Source organism: Mus pahari, chromosome 14, assembly GCF_900095145.1.
Source record: "Mus pahari chromosome 14, PAHARI_EIJ_v1.1, whole genome shotgun sequence".
Taxonomy (NCBI): domain Eukaryota; kingdom Metazoa; phylum Chordata; class Mammalia; order Rodentia; family Muridae; genus Mus; species Mus pahari.
In genome coordinates this window covers 13,071,310-13,093,075 of record NC_034603.1, presented here as the reverse complement: position 1 = coordinate 13,093,075, position 21,766 = coordinate 13,071,310, and the positions used below count along the sequence as shown (strand labels likewise).

At 45.1% G+C, this 21,766-nt stretch overlaps 1 protein-coding gene across 1 annotated transcript in view; it reads right to left on the bottom strand.

The window, feature by feature from the left end:
• Positions 1–472: 472 nt before the first annotated feature.
• Rnf145 (ring finger protein 145) overlaps positions 473–21,766 on the bottom strand; it is a 45,965-nt gene continuing 24,671 nt past the window's right edge. The window contains exons 5-11 of the mRNA XM_029546420.1: positions 17,309–17,544; positions 14,548–14,723; positions 11,022–11,162; positions 9,050–9,232; positions 6,373–6,520; positions 4,152–4,508; positions 473–2,084 (exon numbers count right to left, since the gene is read on the bottom strand). Of these exons, the coding sequence (XP_029402280.1) occupies positions 1,758–2,084; positions 4,152–4,508; positions 6,373–6,520; positions 9,050–9,232; positions 11,022–11,162; positions 14,548–14,723; positions 17,309–17,544 (1,568 nt within the window). The 3' untranslated portion in view covers positions 473–1,757. The remainder of the gene's footprint in view (positions 2,085–4,151; positions 4,509–6,372; positions 6,521–9,049; positions 9,233–11,021; positions 11,163–14,547; positions 14,724–17,308; positions 17,545–21,766) is intronic.

Sequence of the window (21,766 nt, the reverse complement as noted above, 5' to 3'; positions counted from 1 at the left end):
ATGTATGAAACTCAAAGAACAAGTTAAAGATGAAAAATATTTCACTAGTCATGGCTCATGTCTAAGACCCCAGCACTCAGGAGGCAGAGGCAGAGAGGCAGAGAGGCAGAGGAAGAGGCAGAGAGGCAGGGAGGCAGAGGCAGAGGCAGAGAGGCAGAGGAAGAGGCAGAGAGGCAGAGAGGCAGAGGAAGAGGCAGAGGCAGAGGCAGAGGCAGGCAGGCAGATCTATCTCATCTGGGCGGATGCTCTGCATATGGAGTTGTAGGCCATCCAAGGATACACAACAGCAAAGACATGTCTCAAAACAAACAAACAAACAAACAAACAACTGGGCCTTCTCAAGGATTCTGCCATCTGCAGAGCATGTGTGGAATGGGAACACGTGAGGTCCTGGAAGTTCAGAAGAGAAACTGCACAGAAGAGAATCCCAACACAACACCCATAGGGTAAACACATCACAGGAATACAACGGTTATCTTCAAATTTAAATTTATTAAGACATTCAGCTATGTCTGTCAGTCTACATCCAAATTTGCTACTAAAAACAAAGGAAAAGCACATCCCACAGTAGGAATACCAAGTCGGAAATACACTTTTTCTTTGAGCCAAGCTTATTGTATAAATAAATGACTAGTTTCTTTTCATATCAAAATCCCATAAAAAAATTACATCCCCCCTCCCCGGTTCTACCTGTAGCCATGATGAATGTAAAAATTTAAATATGACACATCCTTGTCAAAGAAAGGGTGCAAGGTGTATTAACAGCTTCAAAAGTGGTGTCTGCAGAGTGGGGTCATACAGTCCAGTACTCATTCCCAGAATGCAAACACTGCCATGATTTAACACTGCTTTTGATTCGGTTGCAAGAATTAAACATTACATAGGATTGGACAGTACACCCAGGGCCTTTATCAGTGCCCTAAAGCCCCTCCCACTTTGGCATCCTTGGTTAAAGTGGACTCCAAAGTGTTCATTAGAGTTTTAGTTTACTTCACACAGCCAACAAAGTATACAATATATTAACAAAAGTTCATATACATCAAAATAATGAGGACTCCAGCATCAAGTTTAAGAGTCTCAGGCGACACGAGAGCACCTGCAAGGCCCAGTGCACGCCCGCCCCTCCTCCCAGGCACATCCTGATGTACCGTGCGCCTCCATCTCAGAGTACAGTCGATGCGTCTATATTTTTGATTTCACTGAGGTTCTGTAGAAAACTCCAGACTCATTTGGTGGTTTTAATCAACTGAGGGAAAGGGGAGCGGAGTCAAGAGCTGGCCATTACCCACACTATACAATTAGAGCGATCCCATCCCGTGGGAAGGGGAAAGCCAGATCCACCTCTGCCTTCATCTTCCCACACTGACCTCCAGATCTTCGTCCTCTTAGCCCCTTTCAAGCACTCAGACCTGATTTCATTATCCCTCGCAAATCAGGGGCCATTCCTGAAGTTGCTGAGGTTAAGTTTTCTTGGCAAACCTCTACAAAACATCAGCATAGAACATATAAATACATTTTGATTAGTGTACATTGCAAAATTTCTCCAACACCATGAAGCGGGGTGGAGAGCGGGTGTGTCCACTGAGTAGCCCTGGAGCAGATCCTTGGGATGTCAGGTTCCTGCCTAATCCTCTCCTCCATTCACTCCTCAGATCTGAGCGTCAACTCCACCTTGGGTGGCCTTCTCCACAGTCCAGAGTGCCAAGCCTGCTTCTCCTCTAGGCAGACTCAACAGGACACGCTTCCCCTTCTGGAATCTAAGGATCCTCTCCAGCATCAGCAGCCCCCTCCTGGCTGGCTGAGCCTCTGTTTCTGTGTTCACTATTGTCCCCAGAACCTTCCTGGGTCCCGGTCCCTGGTGGACTCTCATGGTCCGGAGGTTCAGGACCTTCCTGAAGTACAATGTTCTGCTCAGCCCCCGCAGGAGGCTGTGGAGCCGGTTCTGTCCCCAGTCCTGGAAGCTGGGAGGAGTTTTTGAGATGGCAGTGACACAGAGGGCAGGTATCCTGGACATACAGCCATTTCTTAAGACATCCTGCATGGAAGAAGTGACTGCAAGGTGTGATCACAGCGGATTTCATGTCCTAGAAGAGAGGTCGAGAGGTACCTCAGTAACGTCAGTCATTTCACCTTCCTGATGCCGCCCCCACATAAGCTTTGTAGCACAAACAGAAAACCTGCAGCACAAAACTTAGAATCATCTGGCTTCGCTCTTAAAGCTGCTATCAGAGGAGCCCTTACACAGTACCGTAAGAGACCTGCAGACGGTGAAACAAACGGAGTCAAGTAAGGAAGAAACTGTATCCTAAACAGGGAACACAGCGGGCGCATCACGCTTGCAGTGAGAGGGCGTGAGCCGCGGGTCTAAGACAGTAACTTACAACCTCAGGAAATCTAATGCAGACAGGACTTTTCCCACAATTATGCGCCAATGCAGCTAGAGACTATTCCACCATGAGCCTATATGCAAGGAGACAAAACTCAGCCATGGAACACCAGAGTATTGGCAAGGACCGATGTACAGACATTTTAAAATTGCTGTGTAAACCAGCGCTTCTCAGTTTCATCCTATTCTTGAGCTGTACCAGACCTACAGAGTTAGAAAATCTGAACCATAAATCTATACTTAGAACAAGTGCCATGTGTGACTTTTAGGTGCTCACGCTTGACAAACATGAGGAAAAATGGTGGCACCTCCTTTTGCTATCAGTATTCCTTGGGGAGGGAAGGCCTAAGGCAGGATTTTAAAACCCATGGATTTTTTTTTTCAACTACTGCTTAACATCCACAATCAGGAAGTGAATATCCCCCAAATTCCTTGCCAAGAGCTGGTAACACCCGGGGATGGGGGCGGGGAGGGGGGTGTAGGGGAGAGGCAACTCAGAAGCAGGGAGCCATCCACACAAAAGCAGCCAGCCAGGAAGCTAAGCAACTCTACTCTTGTGTTCCATGTGTGAGCGGCAGGTAGTTCCAGCACTTCAAAAAAAGTGATGTGACACTGACAAAGAGGACTCTCGGACCCCACCCAGGAGAGCAGACACGGCGGGCGGGCTGGTGGGCGGCACAAGCTGACTGTGCCAAACTTGGTTTTCCCGGGGTGGCCCTGAGGACAGTGAGGCTACAAAAGACAGAGTCCAGTTCAGGAGCACAGAGAAGGATGGACAGGGACAGGCCCAGAGCCACACTCCTCAGTGCACTCAAGGGTTGGCTAGCATACAAAAAGTGTTCTCAGAACTCGTTTAAAAAGTGGAAGCTTTATGTTACTATGAAAAAAGATTTGTATCGTGGTAGTTTTATACACACACAAACACCTACCCACAGCATCTGCACTACCATGCAGCCCTGGAGGAAAAGCATTTCTGCATACACACTGCCACTATTTATGGCTGTCTGCCACCAGCCTGCACTCCCAGTGATTTTACTTGGGGCCTGGTTACAGCTGTTGCCAGGTAACTTTGTCCACACCTCCAGGAGTGCCGCGTTGCTTAATGCTAAATGCTGCAACTCAGTCCCCCTGACAGGTGACTGGGGACCAAACTCCAACTATATGTTTCCAAGATGACTTATCTTTCCCTTGTACTAGAGGTTAACCATCATCTCGGTCTGAGGATAGCAGGCAGTCTGTCCACCCTCAATAGACCCTGTCCAGCCTGCTTCTAGCGACACTTCCCAAACCCTCCGGGACCGAAAGCCTCTGATAGAGAGCAGTATTCATTCACCACCACCATGAAGGCCAGACGCTTCTTCCCCACCCAGAAGAGTCAAAATCTTGGCACAGCACTTTTCTGAAGTTGCTGACTCCTGGTTGCTATGATATATTTAATCACACATACACATGAACACTGTGTCTGTGTGTGTAGTCAGTAATAAATATAAAATACACCTAACCTGTTTTTCCTTTATTTATGGGTGAGCAATAATGTTGAAAACAATAATAATTAGAACTTGAAAGACTACATTAAAACTGGACTTAGAACTAAAATGGATATGTTTATATCAGTGCTTTAACACTCTAATCTATGAGCCCCATTATCTCTTTCCAATCCAGAGGTTAATTGTGCCCGGAAATTTACACTATAACTGGTGCATGCTGCGGTCCCAGCGGTCTACCCCACCTGACCTATCCAGCAGATTCCCACTGAGCAGGTCACCTGGTAACAGATGGCGCAGATGTCGTTGTGCTTCTCAAGCTGCTCCTGCGTAGCGACGGGGAGGGACTTGATCTTATTCACAGCGTCCCTGCGGAGAAGGAAGCTCTTCCAACCCAGCTGGGCACGAAGCCACACATTGTAGTAGGAATGGATGAAGATGATCATGGAGCCCATCACAGTCCACTCTCCAAAGATGGTCTCTGAGACACCGTAGGCCACCACACACAGGGCCACCACAAACTCCAGCAGGCGGTAAGTGCCATTCACGTAGTAGATGACGTCATCCATGTTTTCCACAGGCTCTTTGCGGAATTCCTCAACCATAAATAAGACGTAAATAAAAAGTGTTCCCAGAACCTGGGGAGGGGAGAGTATGTCTATTAAGATAAATGTGATCCTAAGAAAAACATTCTCCCTAAGTTTAAAAGAATAACACACGCACTCTGGGTACCCACTGAAGGGTGTGTGTGGGTGACAGTGACCAGTTCCTGAGACAGCAGACACCACACCTTCAGAAGCAGTGTTCAGTCTCCTCAGGTCCAACCCCACCAATTCTCCCTGACCTTCCTCATTCCTCATCCGTCCAGTCCTTGACTCTCAAAACACTTCACCTCTACAAGGAACAGGACTGAAAGGATTATTTCCAGAACCAGGTTTCCTGTTGCCTCTTACTGACCAGGCAGCAGAGACCTCTGCAAGTCCCAAAAAGCTTGCCACGTCCCGGTGATGCTGTTCATACATATGAAACACATGTCTGTCTGTGTGGTATATCCATTAGCTAAATATGTTTATGGCATACATCATGCATGTGCGTATGTGAGTTGTACAGATTTATATTACAAAGGTATTTTGAGTAGACATTTACTTTGAAAAGCCCATTCTAAACAAGCTCTAAGATATTTCAGTGGGTTTTTTTTTTTTTTTTTTTTTTTGGTCAATTTAAAAAATAACCCTGAGACTACCCTACCCGGGGATCCATCCCATATATAACCACCAAACCCAGACACTATTGCATATGCCTGAAAGATTTTGCTGACAGGACCCTGACATAGCTCTCTCTTGTGAGGCTATGCAGTGCCTGGCAAATACAGAAGTGGGTGCTCACAGTCATCTATTGAATGGAACACAGGGCCCCTAATGAAGGAGCTAGAGAAAGTACCCAGGAGCTAAAGGGTCTACAACCCTATAGGAGGAAGAACAATATTAACTAACCAGTACCCCCCAGAGATGTGTCTCTAGTTGCATATGTACCAGAGGATGGCCTAGTCAGCCATCAATGGGAGGAGAGGCCCTTGGTCTTGTGAAGATCATATGCCCTTGTACAGGCCAATGCCAAGGCCAGGAAGCGGGAGTGGGTTGGGGAACAGGGCAGGGGGAAGGAGAGGGGAGGCTTTGGGGATAGCATTTGAAATGTAAATGAAGAAAATATCTAATAAAAAATTAACCTTAAAAAAAAAAGAAAAAATAATAACCTTGTATTGTTACCATTTTGGGAAAAAAAAAAAACCACATGAAAGTCTTAATTAAATTTTTGTAGTTGCTGATTTGCTTTGTTTTGTTTGTTTTTGTGCACTCCCATGATGACTTTAAAAATAAAGGAGGAGGCCTCTAGGCTCTCCCTCCCACAGCCAACAAAGTAGGCAGTGATGGAAGGCAGCCCCAGCAGCCTGGAGAGGAAAGCCTGACCGGGAGGCTCAAGCTTGGGTGCTCTGCCACCACTAAGCTCCCTGAGCCAGCGCAGAGTCAGCGGAAGGAGGAAGGAAGGACAGTGCACTGTGCTCACCACCAGCCCGTGGATGTCAGGGCCAACAAACCCCAGAGCAAACCGCCCAGACAGAGAGAAGGCAGGTGTGTAGCTGGCTCCTGATTATGATGATGTGGACATTGCCAACAAAACTGCGATCACCTAAACTCAGTCCAGATGGTTAATTCTGAATACTTTTTTCACCATAATAAAAGTAAAGCCAAAGGCTTTTGTCATCATCAGAAATGGACCACCACCTGGGTTATTGGGTTAGGTAATGTTTACTAAAACAAGTACCTTCATGACATGTAAGTCTCATACTTGTAATCATGAAGACAGTTTTCACCACATGACAGCTTATCTAGCATTTTCATATCACACTTCGATCACTATGCAGGATGCTCGTAAAGAAGGCCAAGTGACGGCCACCCAAAGCCACTCATCTCAGAACACAGGCACAGCGTCACAGAGGCTCACCTGGAGAGAGGTAAGGATGCTGCTGGAGATGATGATGAGAAGCCAGAAGTCCATGTGGAAGAACTGGCAGATCATGTAGGCCATGTACGCAGGGAACACGAGGAGGAACAGGCAGAGGCTCACAGCACGGAAGTGTTTCCACAGACTCCTGGACAAAGCACAAGAGTCTTACAGTCAAGCTGTCCACAAACTGCTTCCTCACCACGGAGGGAGGGTACAACGGCTGTTCCTTAGTTCTGGAGTCACTTGTGGTGGGTTAGGTCTTCTCATTGCTTTTCCATTCACTATAGCTACCCGTGTCCTTCTATAAACCACTAAGGGTGGAGCATACAGGTTGGAGCACCCAGTGGTCTACTTTTGTTTTCCTCCCACAGCCAAGAGGGAACCCTGTTTTAGCGAATGCTGCTCCAACCACGAGTAATGCTAGCAGAGACACCAACTCCAGCAACAGCCCAGACCCTCAAGCAAGGCTCTGCGTCTGCTTCTGGTGGAGAAGGACCAAGAGTGAGCCTGAGGCAGCATCCTGAAGGGATACGGAACCACACCTGCTACTCAGTTCTTTGTGGAGCAATCGGGATTTTTCTCATCAGCTTTTATAAATGTTCTATAGTGTTCTAGTATTCCCATCAATATGCAAAATTAATTAAGGCACTCTTTCAGAAATACCAAAATATCAACCATAGCTAGGTGCACGGGCTTTTCAGATGAGCCTACCCTTAAACACCCGACATGCCTTATGGAGAAACCTCCAACTTTAAAATCAATCCCCAGTAACTGGAATTAACTACGATCACTGAGACTGGCTGACACACAGCCAAGAGCTGGAGCCGCAGGAAACTGACTTTTTCCAGGCACAGTACCTTTTCAGAGGACGTTACGAAATGTTTGCCCAAGCAGACTATGGGGCACTCAAGCAAAGCTGACAAACTGTAATTAAAAGCTAATTTAAGAATTATCTCACAAGTCTGCTTTCACAATTCTACCTCCCAAGAGACTACTTCCTCCATGAAACAAATTCAGATGCAGTTCTAGAACCAACCATCAAAATGTGAGGGAATGCTGGGGGAAAATGATGACAGTGAATTGTAACCAGTTTTATTTGGGATCTCTTGTATGAACTACAAACCAAAACAGTACAGTTAGTTTTGTGTGTTTGTTTCAGGTGCCAGATACTGATCTAAAGTCTCCAAAAAGTCTAAGCACATCTACCACTAAGCCAGATACTCCTGGTACGCAAAGCAGGGTCTTAGAGGCAATAACAGTTTGGGTTTCAGGTCTTTTAAAATGTCTAGGGTTGCAGCCACCACACCATCAGCTTAGCTGTTAGAGTGTCTGTAGCTTCAGAGCAGCCTACAGACAGACAAGAGGATCCTCGGGGCTCAACAGCCAGGCAGTGTAGCCAACCAGTGAGCGCCGGGTTTAATAAGAGACCTTGACCCAATATCAACCTCTGACACATACATGGACAGAAAGACAGACAGACAGACAGACAGACACACACACACACACACACACACACACACAAAGACAGGCAGGCAGGCATGTACTTATTACTCATGAAGACTCTCTGATCTGACATCAATCTCTGGCTTCCAGAAATATGACTGCATACCTGTACATGGTCCACAGAAGAATAAACAATATTTTTTAAATAATAAAAGTAAATATAATTTAAGCTTTCTCTGAATACTAGATGTGCACAGATCCAGCTCCCAATTTTATTTGGTCCCATATGGCATCAAGAATTTCCATTAAGGGCTGGAGAGATGGCTCAGAGGTTAAGAACACTGACTGCTCTTCCAAAGGTTCTGAGTTCAAGCTCACAACCATCTGTAATGGGATCTGATGCCCTCTTCTGTTGTGTCCAAAGACAGCTACAGTGCACTCATATAAATAAAATAAATCTTTAAAAATGGGGGGGGCCTTTAAAAAAAAAAAAGAATCTCCATTAGACTATCCTCCCCTATGTTGCAACTTGCTAAGAGACCATCAAAGGAGGTGCAATTCTGTAAGTACCGTGTTTATGAATCCTGTCCTTCTTTTCCACTTGCACTTTCCCCTAATGCTTTGCTCCCTTTAACTGGCATTACATAGGATACAATCACACATTATGCCATACATCTACTAGGTGCTCTTATACCTAGAAAACTGACACATAAAATGCATTAAATTTTCCTGAAGAGTTTCTTTCTTCAAAGCCTCTGAAGTGACTATAGAAATATAGAAACTATAGAAATCCTAAAAAGAAAACCAAAACTGATTAGGAACGCCAAAGACAGGCTGAGGAGATGGCTCAGTGGATCAAACATTGGCTGTATAAGTTGGAGGACCAGAGTACAGAACCCCAAAGTCCATGTCAAAGCCAGCGGGGTGCTTGCCTATGTTCCCGGTGTTCAGGAGATGGAGCCTAGACTGCCCAAGGCAAGACTAGGCTAACTCAATCATCGAGCTCTTGTTCACTCAGATGTTGCATCAGTCTATTAGGTGGACAGCAATGGAGGAAAACACCCAGCATCCATCTCTGGCTTCAGCATGCACACGTACATGCAAAAGCAAACATAACACACAAACAACACACAAAGACACTGAACAGAAAGCTTCCATCCGTCCTTCAGGCAGTAGGCAGTATGTGGGAAGAGAGTTCATTAACTAAATCAAAGATTAGGGATTTCCTTACTTGTCTCTCGATGCTCCCAGTGCCAAAACAATGGGATCTGCGATCTCCAACATGGACTGCAGGATAGAGGCAACGACAATGAAGAGGATGATGCTGAGCAGGAACGCACGGTGAACCACCTGAAGTTCTATGAGCCCCGTCTGCACCGCCAGGATCAGCAGAGTGACTCCTTCCGTCATCCCCCTGACAGGCAGACAAGTGCAGGAGTAAATTCATATTCCAACCATCCCCAAACTTCAAGGTGGCACTCCAAGGGCCCTGAATGCTGATGGCATAGTTTTGAATCTATTCGGACATTTCAAGCTAAAGTCCTATCCATAGGCAAAGTAACTTCATGTCCCACTGCATCAGTGTGGTGGCACACCAATTTACAAGCATCCTTACGTGTTCAAAAGCATGCTGTTGGTTTAGGACAGAATGAAAGAAAGAAAACTTATAAAATAAATAATTCCTAAGCAGACCACCACTGAGAAAGATCCTTCTGCTACTCACAGACAGCCAATGTAAAGATTTACAGCACCCGTTATATACTGATCTCTCTGTGTCGCGCGCGCGCGCGCACACACACACACACACACACACACACACACACACACACTAAATATAAAAGTACTTATTTAAAAATGTTTTGTTTTCACCATCTTGGAGAAGAAAATATCCTTTAAAAAAAAAAACAAGAAGCTGTAGACAGCACAAAGACAAATCTTTTTGCAATTCAGTTTTCATATGGAATAATATATACCAAGTCACAAGACTTTATAATATTCAACTGGTTTGGTTAGAAAAACTCACATAAAGGAGAAATGATGGGTATAGTTTTAGAAAGTCTTTCAAGGTATGACAGCACCACACGCTACAGCGTAAGAAAGGGAACACGCTGACACCGGTAAATCTGTCTGGAGAACTTGGGCTAATAAATCACTGACTACTGAGGTACAACGCACAAACCTGTCTACTCACAATCCTACAGGTGGTCTACCCAGAAATTAAAACATGGTAAAAGAAAACAGCGAATCCTGGGGTACACTCTGTAACACTGCAGAAGCACCCAGCAAAAGTGGGACAGCAGGAAAATAAAAACACCAGAAATCTAAGCATTAAGGAGGCGTAAGAAATGGATCAGTCAAGTGCAACATGGGTCTTATATGAGCAAAGTACAAAAAATCCAATAGAGGAATTTGAATAACTGGCTATCATATCAAAGGTCCTGGCAAGGATGGTTTGACCCTAGCTGTACCTCTGTGAGAACATTTACAGATGGGGCTGGAGAGATGGCTCAGTGCTTAAGAACACTGACCACAGTTCATCCCCCAGGACCCACATAGCGGCTCACAACTGTCTATTACTCCAGTTCTATGGGATCAAATACCCTCTTCTGCCCTTCTTAGGCATCAGACATGTATATGGTACAGACACACAGGCAGGCAAAACACATGCACATATGTATTAATTATAGACTGAAACTTTTAGGAGCAAAGTAACAATACTGCATCTGGGATTTTTCTCCAAAGATGTTCAGCTAGTCAGAAAGGTTAATTGTGCTGCCTGTGAGAACTGTTAATTCTCATCAAATCATCCTTTGATGGCTCAGTGAGTCTTAATAAATTTATGTTCACACACACACACACACACACACACACACACACACACACCCCAAAAACAAAAATTCCTTGGGAGAAAGCACTAAACAGAAATCAGCTTTTAACAGGATACGTGCTTCAAATGGGAAAAGACAAGTTTTCCAAATTCTCAAAATATAGAAAAGCTAAATATCCAGCATTTATCATAACATACATATAATTAAAATGTATTTTTATAATTTAGTAACAGTTTTAATAGTACTTCAATCTCAATAATGCAACTAACTAGCCAAGAAACAAAAATTTTGAAAACTCCATCTTCTCTAAAATTCATCAAAGACACTCATGATTATTACTACGTAGAAGGTTCAGATTGTAAGTGAACAGTTTACCTATTCATGGCAGGATCGTTCATGAAGGCTCGGTATCCCTGCAGGTAGAACTTACAGAGTGTCAGAACACCCAAGGCAACGAAGGACACGGTGAAGACCAAGCCCAGAAGGGAGTAAGGTGTGCTGCAGCACTCGGCGATGCTGGAAAACGGGAGGGAGGGAGGGAGGCTGAGTTCTCTGTGACAAAAACACGTTAAGCCTGTACATTTGCAGAGTTAGGTCATCAGAAATCATCCCAGATCACAAACCTGAGGTGGCTTCACCCATCACCCCATAAAGAAGTTAGTTTTTCATTTTGCTTTGATTAATTGAGTATTTATTTATTTGAGCAGGATCTCACTTATGTAGCCCTGGGTGCTTGGAACTCACAGGGATCCACCTGCCTCTGCCTACAGAGTGCTGGGATTAAAGGACAGTACCATCATGTCTGGCTACCACAAATAATTTAAGCCACTTTACCTCCTGCAATTCTACAATAGAAGTCCTCTTCAGCAAATATTCAGTATGCAGTAACACATCTCAGCAAGGTCTTTACTTTTGATTATCTATCACCTTCAAGTGCAGTAAATTTCAAAGAGCGCCTTGCCCACACCTCCAGAACCATATAATTTCACATGATGGCAAATATTCCAAAGTGACCTGCTATGCTCACGTTGCTATGGCAACTGCTGGCTGCTCCAGTGGCATAGACTGCACTTCTCAGGTAGGGACTTCTCAGAGTTCCCTACCTGACCAATCATTATCAAGCAAGAGCCTCCTTATTAACTACTCACCCCACAAATACAGCAGTACCAACCACACTATGGGGGCCACTAATTTGGGTATAGATATAAGAATCTAACTTTAAACAGCTACTTTGAGCATACCCAGGAATAGAGTTCGTGATCCTTAAAACACTGCTACAATTTTAAAAATTAAAAATCAAACTTTGGTAATATAAAAATAAACATTAGGCTTATTTAATATTCAACTGGTCATTAAAATGCAGCTGGTTTTGTTGATTAATTACTTGTTTACAAAAGCTACTAATAATTAAAATACCTAATTTTTACAATGTACATTCAAGCATTCATATGAACACAACACACACACACACACACACACACACACACACACACACACAAAATCAGTAAATGAATAAATAAGACAGCAAACCAGGAATGAACATTTATACAGAAAGCTGAGCATTTCAAAGTCAATCTCAGTGGAAATGGCAAATGCCGACCCTATATAAGCTCACAATAGACACCTCAATGGGAAAGAACTCAAGTGACCAGAATTAAAATGAAACAAAACAAAAACCCTAACTAGGGTCAAAGAGACAGCTCACTGAGTACACGCGAAGGAGGACCTGAGTTCGGATCCCAGCACACACCTAAAATCGAGGGCATGGTTATGTGCCCCAGTAATCCCAGTACTGAGGGGAGAGGGGAAACAGACAGGAAGATGTAGCTAGGTCTTGCTAGCTACAAGCCTAGGCAGTTCCAGGTTCAGCAACACACCTATCTCAAGGTACTAAGGCAGAGACTGATGCGGCAGGACATCCAGTACTCTCCTCTGCATGTGCATGCCAATACATGTGTGCACATACTTCCACATACGCTAACAACCTTAAATCCTGAAAACCCAGGTTTGAATTCTCTGGGGCTTGTCAGGAGCTGTTTAGGACAGCTTACGGCAAGCAAGCTGAGTTTTCTGGGGACGGCTCACTGTCTTGCATGGCTGTGATGGGTAGGGTCCTTAGAGACTTCACCCCAGGATTCCTTCTCACTGCTGACGTGCCTTTCCCATCACTACTGCATAGCCTAATGATTCCTGGGCATTAACCCACCCTATTGGGCACATTTCCTGCAGAATCAGTAGAAAGATGCACATTCATATACTAATGCTGTATAGATGAATTGATGATTCCATAATTCCTGATACTGATTTTATAGAATTCCTAAGTTGACTGAGTAATTTTAAGCCCACTATGGAATAAAAGCTCCAATTAGAGCTCTGTGAAGCTTCATGTGTCAAGGGCTAACTATACCTGAAGAAGGCAAGCTGGGAACAAATTCAGTCAAGAAAAACATTCCTTCTAGGTTAAGTGTGAGATCATTATCTGGTAACTAAAGGTCACAAGCTGGGAATGAACAACTTATTGTAGATGCAAGGAAAGAAAATAAAATACTGACTAGTTTGTCTATACAAAACTTCAAAATAGTAAGACACAAAGCAAAACTGTGCTAACTTGTGCGTAAAAATTACTGCTTTAAACTTATAATGAACTTACAGGTCTAGAAGATAGATGATGTTTAGTGAGACACTGGTCTTAATGCAAAGACAAGTAAATTCTGTTATTCCTTAAGTCTTACTGATTTATGACATGAAACTTACTATGAACTCATGGAATATAAAAAAAAGCTTAGAAAACCATGTGATCACTTATCCTGAGAAGGTATAAAGCTAAGAACCACAGTGAAAGAATGGTGCAGCTTTCTTCAGCTCCATTCAGTATGTGTGTCTTTGTTCTTTCTTCTTCTCTGATTCACGAAGAGCTAACAAATTCTGAGCTTCTCAAAAGAGCCCTAGTAACTAACTTCTTTTCTTAATCCCCTGCTGCCAACAGCAGGAGTCAAAACTACCAGAACCCCATGGCTTTTAGCCTTAGAACAGCAAAGAGTTAAAGGAAGACAAAGACTGCCAGGCCTGGTGGCGCACGCCTTTAATCCCAGCACTCAGGAGGCAGAGACAGGTGGATTTCTGAGTTCGAGACCAGCCTGGTCTACAAAGTGAGTTCCAGGACAGCCAGGGCTATACAGAGAAACCCTGTCTCAAAAAAACAAAACAAGAAAGAAAGAAAGAAAGAAAGAAAGAAAGAAAGAAAGAAAGAAAGAAAGAAAGAAAGAAAGAAAGAAAGAAAGAAAGACTGTCAAACAGTAAGCACCTGCCACCCCTGCAACCGCTGTCGCCACCCATCAAGGCCTGACTCAGTCTACCCTGGATGGTCACTGGCAGGGGCTAGCCAGGGACGTGCTCTAGCTAGACCCATCTAGCCAATTATTTTATTATCTCAACACTGAGCAAAACATGAAGAATATGAGGACATAGTCCAAGTGCACAGAACAGGCATGGATGCTGAACTGAGACCTGGCTTGAGTGGCGGCTGTGCCTGTTGTCACAGTGTCACCAGGGAGATGTTCTCCTGCAGTCACCTCACTGTAAACAGAAAATGGCAATAGAGGTCCCTGTCCCTCAAGAGTGCTAGAAAGACTAAAAGGGAGTAAAAATGTTTAGAAGGTGGAATGTGTTAAAAACTGAACAGGACTATCATTTAAGTAACATATCCACAAATCACTTTCTGTACCCTGGTCCCCATGGCAGCTGAACACACAGTATTTCAGTCCACATATCCCTTCATGCCATAGGCCCCACACAGCTGGAAGTCCCATCTTGATTAAATACAGTGGTGTGCTATTGCTAAAAGTAGCCTGCACACCTGACTTCCCAGACCCAAGTTCCCAGACTTGCAAGGGTGGATTACCTTGTCAGGAAAAGGAAGAGAAGCCTCTCCCGGGATGCAGGCTGATCTCTGGTGCTGAAGTAGGAGTAGATCTGAAGAGCAAATAAAACAAGCCAGAAGACCATGAAGAGCACGGGCACCACCAGCTGGTTCCACAGGGACATTCCCAAGGCCAGAAGGCCGTACACCTCCACCACCTGAAGAGGAGAGACAAGGCTGCCTTAGATGTCAAGTACTTATAAAATACACAGCTCATCCCTCCCGCAGGGCTGATCTCACTAGACTCCTTCAGAGGTGGATACACACAAGGCAGCACCATTTCATTTGCACTGAACTTCACATTTTTATTCACACGTGGTCTATGTGCACAGGTCAGCAACAACACACTGCCCCAAGGGTTGAGAAAGAAGGCTGGATTCAAAACTAAGCAACCTCAATGGTGGTTTTGAAGAAACCTGGTTTATGACCATGTCTAATCAAGACACTGATTAAGAAATGGGGGTGGAGTAAAGCTGGAGAGATGGGTCTGGGGTTAAGAGCACTGGTTGCTCTTCCAGAAGACCCAGGTTCATTCCAGAACCACATGGCAGCTCACAAAGCTCCATGATTCTGTCCTAGGGGATCCGAAGCCCTCTGCTGGCCTCCAAAGGCATCGCACAGACAGGCAAACACTCATATACAAAAAATAGTAAAAAGAATTTAAAAAGGAATTGCTCAGGGTTAGCTAATGAATGTCAGGGTTGTGACAGAGTACTTCATTTCTGTTGTCCTCATTACAGAAGAGCAAAGAGAACTTCTCAGCATGTCTGTTCCATAGACAAATCGATTCCCCTTGCTTCCCCATGTGTTCACCATGCACGCCATCCACCATGTATTTGCTGTGCTTTTAACAGCTACTAAACTCAAAACTCACAAAGTTTATAAATCATCTCTCACAAATCTCATTAGCAGGAATCATTAATCACTGAATGAATTCTTGATTATTACATCTGAGATGAGACGTGTAAGCAAGCTTCTAGAGTTTCTGATCAGGCCAGGCCCAGTGAGCCAGCAGCCCTGGAACAGACAGTCTACAAATCCTCAGCCCAGCAGCGAAAGGATCTCTTGATGTGAAGCCTGGGCATCTCAATAACACAGAGAGCTGGAGGTGCAGGGTCAAACACACTCAACCTCACTCCTAGCTATTCGTTTTCCCCCAGATCCCCCACCTACACACACACATTTATGTGTATGCGTGTGCTTGCACGAAGTTATGTGTATCCCGGAACCTACAGATGCCAAAAAGGTCACCAGATGCCCTGGCACTGGACCTACAGGATATGTGAACCACCATGTGTGTGCTGGATCTGAACCCGGGTCTTATACTAGAGCAGTAAGCTCTTTTAACTGCAGGCCATTGTTCCAGTCTCACATTTATGATTTTTTTCTAATTTAAATTTTTCATCAGTAAAATATACTTTTTCTACCATCTGGTCAAAACTAATTTTTTTCCCATCTAGAAAATATTTAAGTAAACTGCTAACTAGTTGGAACGTGACTGTTAGAGGCTAATTTATCTCAAGTGGACAGTAGGCTGCTGCTTTTCCAATCACGAACACATCATTTAAAAGCCTGACATTTTCCATTTCTTGCTTATGCAATTCTCAAGTCATAAACTTTATAACCTGTAATTTATGTGCACCCATCTCACCCTAGTGACATGTGAGCCACACAGCGACCACACGGATCTCACCACGACCTTGAGAAACAGAGACACTGTCTTATGGCCATTAAATAGTGGACGTAAATGAAGGTTTGCAAAAGTGGCTACTCTGTTATAATCTAGAATTTTTCCACACCATAATGATCTGAAGATAAAATGCAGGTCTTGAGTTGACTGCCCTTCTCATCCTAAATACAAACACAGCCCTTTGCTGCGAGGCAGCTCTGTGCTGAGCAGTGTTCTACTTCGGGGAGAGCACCCATGTTAATCACTGGGCAGGAGAGAAGAGGAGAGAATCAGGCTCAGGCCCAGGGCTCAGGGAAGCGTGCCCACAGGTCTGTTGGCAGAGCACAAGCTACCACGCCTCCCCCAGGAGTATTAATCTGGTCCATCTGCGAGTGTCCTGTAAGTGACAGTCATACGCCCAGCCAAGAGGTGAGAGAGAAAGCAGACCAGCACTCTTTGCATTTGCAATGAAGCTTATTAACTGGTCAAACAGAAGCAAGTCTCTCCCGAGTGTCTAGTCTGGGGTCACCTGTCCTTGAGCAAAGGCAAAGAGGAGGAGAGAGACAACGACAAGCAGCCCATTCTGTGTGCCAGCCTCTGGCACCGCTACTGATGAGACCGATCACTCCCTAACTCCAACCCGCTTAGCTTCATCAGGTCAGACAGGCTAGGTAAACAATGGAAGACACTGCTGCCACAGTAGAAGTAGTCAGGAGAAATCAACAACTGTCTGTCAGGTATTTTCTTATTTTTGTCTTTATTATAATAGCCGAGACATGACGCACATCATCTGCCTGACCCAAAGCTTATCTGGATCTCATAGCTACCCTGAGGAGAGGAGAGCACAGTGCTGTGGTATTACCAGCTTCGTTTCACAGAAAGTAGAGACGTGATTATGCCAAAGTCACATAGGTTCAGCCTAGGGGCACGACCCCAAGTGCTCTATGTCCATAGATCCGCTCCTGCACTGCCTCCTCTGATGAGGACAGGGGTGGGGGTGGGGGAGAGAAAGCGTCCCCACAGCCACAGGCTGACAGAGGACTGCATTGACCTGCGTGTGCCCGGCACTCTTACCTGAACTAACTCCCTGTATGCAGACTTAGCGAGGTTATACGGTACTAAGAGATTAGACCCTAGAAAGTACAGGACTTCCAATCCTGTAAAAATCATAGCGAATTTGTTGATGATGACGATGGTCTCCAGAGGGACGAGGCAGAGTCGAGCCAGCAGAGGAAGCATGTGTGCCGAGAAGAGCCAGATCTGCTTCGTCTTCATGACACAGGAGCATAAAGTGCACACCACTAACTGACCTGCAATGGGAACAGACGGCATTAGCCCTGAGCATCTGGACGAGATGACGACGACGACTACGATGATAAGGAGGAGGGGGGGAGGAGGGGGAGGAGGGAGAGGAGGGGGAGGAGGATGCTCTGGGGCCTGACTTGCTGTCAAGCTTGAGGACCTACGGTAGATCCCCAAACCATAGTGGAATAAGAGAACTCCCAAAACAGTGTCAGTGTCCTCTAACATCAGTGTTTCCTCTCTCCCCTCTCTCTCTCACACACACCCCAAATAGGTTTAAAAAAAAAATTAAAGATGTTATCACAGCTTTTGAATAAGTCTAAAGACTTGAGCAATACTTTAAATCAGATTTTCATTTCATCTAGATATAATTACATATTTGCATGATGAACTTGGAATACTTACTCCCTAAGGCTGATTCAGAAAATAAATAACCCGCTACAGTTCTTAATCACATTTGTGATGGTTTGAGGAACAGAGAATTTTTAAATGTCTACTTCAGTGTCACAACAACTCAATTGCTTTTCATACAGCTTCTTTTTCAAAGGTTTTTGATAATGAGTGTTCTGCACTATATATATATGCAAAGCATAAAGCCCAAGATAAAGGCTTCCTGCCCATCATCACACTTCAACAAGATGCCATCTGTTCTGAGGCTCTTAATCTCTGACTAAACCATGCAAACCTTCCAAATAGCCCAATCCTGAGCGGTAAGGCTGAAAAGTTTGCACACTTTGTTCTTCTCAGAGGGCCGAGGCTCACAGAGAGGAGGGCAGAGAAAGCAGAGAAAGAAGTTCTGCTCCCGCCACCCACGGGCAGCACCAGCAGCTCCCTAGCCAGGAACACTGCTGAGTATGAAGCCTACTGTGCGACACCAGCATGTGAAACCCACTGTGTGACAGCTGTTTGCATACTCAGTAACCTTCCATATTTACTCTGTATATGAGCAGATGTTAATGTCTTATGTTTATAAAATATCTTACTATACTTTATTATGTGCATTATGTGCATGTGCACATACATGTGTATGCCAGGGAGGGCCAGAAGAGGGGGTCAGAACCCCTAGAACTGGAGCTGGACTTATAGGACAGTAGTGAGCAGACAGATGTGGGTGCTGGGGATCACACTTGGGTCCTCTGCAAGAGCAGAAGCGTTCTTAACCAGTGAGCCATCATTTCCCCAGCCCCGTATCACACACCCATATTTTATTTATATAATGCTCAGAGTGTTCAACTGTTCTGCAAACGGCTTGCTCCGCTCCATTCACTGTTGGCCCAGCTCTACCCCACAGTAGGCATTGCTATCACCGGCCAGGTACATTACGTTGAGGTGTGTCTGACGTATCAGCATTCAGCTTTTCCCCATGTCACATGATTATGAAGTACTTACAGGAATAAGCACATATATTTATGACAACCCTGCACTTTTATAGTGCACATGAGTAAGCATAAAGCAGGATGCTTCCTAATATTTGCTCAAAGTAGATCAGTCAGTCCTACTGTGTCACCCAGGCTGGCTTCACATTCAGGATCCTCCTGCCTCCATTTCCCCGCTACCCTAGGACTGCAGGGAACACTAGAAGCGTGGTAGGAAAAAAAAAAAAAACAAAAAAAACATTTATGGGCTCTGACATGCACCTCCAGATAAACTTAAAGAATCAAGTCTTCCTCCAGAAAGTTAAACGCTTCATATGAGAAGTAAACATTTAAAAAGTAAGAGAAACAGTCAATAAAACAACTGTCAGATAGAACGTAGAACAGAACTAAAATGTGAAACCATTGGAGACAGAGCTGATGAATCAGAAAGCCAAACAAAAGCACAGCTCCCTTCAAAGAATGAGAAGCTACAGAGAGGAGAGAGCTGGGAAGGAGGAGGGTGCAAGGGTGCCATGGCTGGATTCCAGAAGGAAGAGCGCCCAGCCAGGAAGGAAGGGCCACCAGGAACTGAAAGAGACCCGGGGCAGATGGGACGTGCGGGAAAGGCTGCAGAGGAAACTCGTTTTCGTCATAATTAGCCCATTTCTGAATGGGAACATTTCCTATATTAAAATGCTCAAAATCAGAAACTGAAAGCAGAAAAGCAAAGGCTGGGAGGAAGTGCTCGGGCAGCAGTGGGCTGTGGAGTGGTGCCTCCCTTGGTTTCCCTGCTCAGCAGGATGGAAACTCCCCCAACCCCCACCCCCTTGCCCAGCTCTGAAGTCCCCAGTCTAGGCCACAGCAGGCAGGGCTCGCTAGGGCGCTGCACACACGTCCACATCCCCTCTGAGGGACCATGACTCAGAAGGCATTTTCTTCTAGGACAAGTGACCCTTGCTGCTGCAAGGGACTCAGTGAATTCCCCTGAGCGTCCACGAGACCCCTACCCCAATGGTCACGCTGAGTAAATCAGAACCACTCTGGACTCTGGTCTCTCTGGACTCAGGACTCCACAAGTAGAAAGAACTCTGGGAGGGTTGAACTTCCAGGAAATCATGGAACATTTAAATGGCTCTGGTTTTTCTTTAAAAGCACACACTGCTGCTTCTGTGTTTGTTAGTTCTCTTTTTGTAGTGCTGGGAACGGTACCCAGAGCCTCGTCCTGCTGAGCTGATGGTCCCGCTACAGAGCTGTATCTGACACAGAAGCTCAGTATTACCCAAACAGCAGAGGGAATTCACTTTTAAAATCAATGTGAAAAGAAAAACAGCTTTTAACATGGCACAGACATCATTTTCTTTCCTCATCAACTAGCTCTTAGTTACACTACTGACAGTGAGAACATAACCAGGCCAGCCTGGACCAGAGCAGAGTCTGCCTCAAATGACCAAACACATCAAACAGGGTACGAGGAACAAGAAAAGGGTGGGGGAGAAAGAGAACGGGTAAGACGTGAGACAGTGCGGAGCGAGTAAAGGAAGGATGAAGAGGAGGCGAGGCAGCACAGCTGAGGGCTCCCCTCCTCTGCACAAACAGCCAGCCTACCCCTGGCAGAGCAGGAAGAGCTCTGCTGACTTCTCCTTCTGCCAGTCTGTAGCACTGTGGGCAAATGGGTCAATTCCTGTTTGGCTGAATGAATAACGTCCTTATGGTGCCCTTTGAACTAGACAAGCCCAACTGGTTTTCTTCCCAGAGATAAATACGTGTGCCTCCAAGACTGCCCTCATCACTAGGAATCCCGCAAGCACCACTTGATAAGGATCACCACTGGCCAGTCCTGACCCTGAGAAAGTCCTGTCCAGGTTTTAGCCACCTTCGCCAGGCTTCAGGGAACCCAGCCTTTGCCTTTACAATTCAGAAGACGCAGGGAAAACCCTGCAAGGGATTTTCACTCCACACTCAGATGCTCAACAGGTCTACTGCTGGTCTTGGACATCACATCAGAAGGAGGAGAATGGCTACATACAGAATCTGCATTTTATCCCTAGGTGTCTCATTTCAAAAAGTATCAGGAAAGAGGTAAAAACAATATATTTTACAAAATCAAATATACCCTAAATCTTATCAGCACATATTAGAGATGTTTTACACCCTCTTGCACTAAGTGTACCTTGAGTACCATGTGTGAGAGGAACATTTCCAGTGCTTGGCAGCAGCATGTGGCTGAGCTCTGGACGACACAGCTTTGGCTGGACAGCCTAGATCCCCAGACATACAACCCTCTTAGTGGTGCACCCCTGCATCTCCTCTGTATAGAGATCTGGGCAGTCCTTTGACCTCGGTTTCCCTCTCTTTAATACTGTCTTCCAAGAGGCCTGGCTTCAGGGTCGGTCCCTTCGCTTCCTGGGTGGGGTCTCCGGCATGGTGGGGCGTTCACTCAGGACTGTATGTATTTGCTTTTAAGGCAGCACCTTTATTTTTAACATTGTGCTTCAGTCACATACAGAATTTGTTTCTGACAACAGGGCGCTCACTTTCAACAACAGTAAGTAAATCTGAGACATATCTAATTACTTTAGCCTTTCAAAGTAATGACTAGCTGTTTAAAAATTAATCTTCTCAGATATTTAAAAACCCCTTAAGAACCACAAGCCTCTATGAGCTATTTCTGATATGATGATAAATACAAACAGTAAGAAACATCTATGTGAACAAGCTGATGACCTGACCCACGGGATGGGAGGAGAAAAGCAAGCTGACCTCTGATGTACACACATCAAGGCACATGACATGTGCGTGCACACGCACACACTCAATAAATGAAGGAAGAAATGGGGGGAGGGCAAAGAGGGAGGAGGAAGGGAGGGAAGGGGAG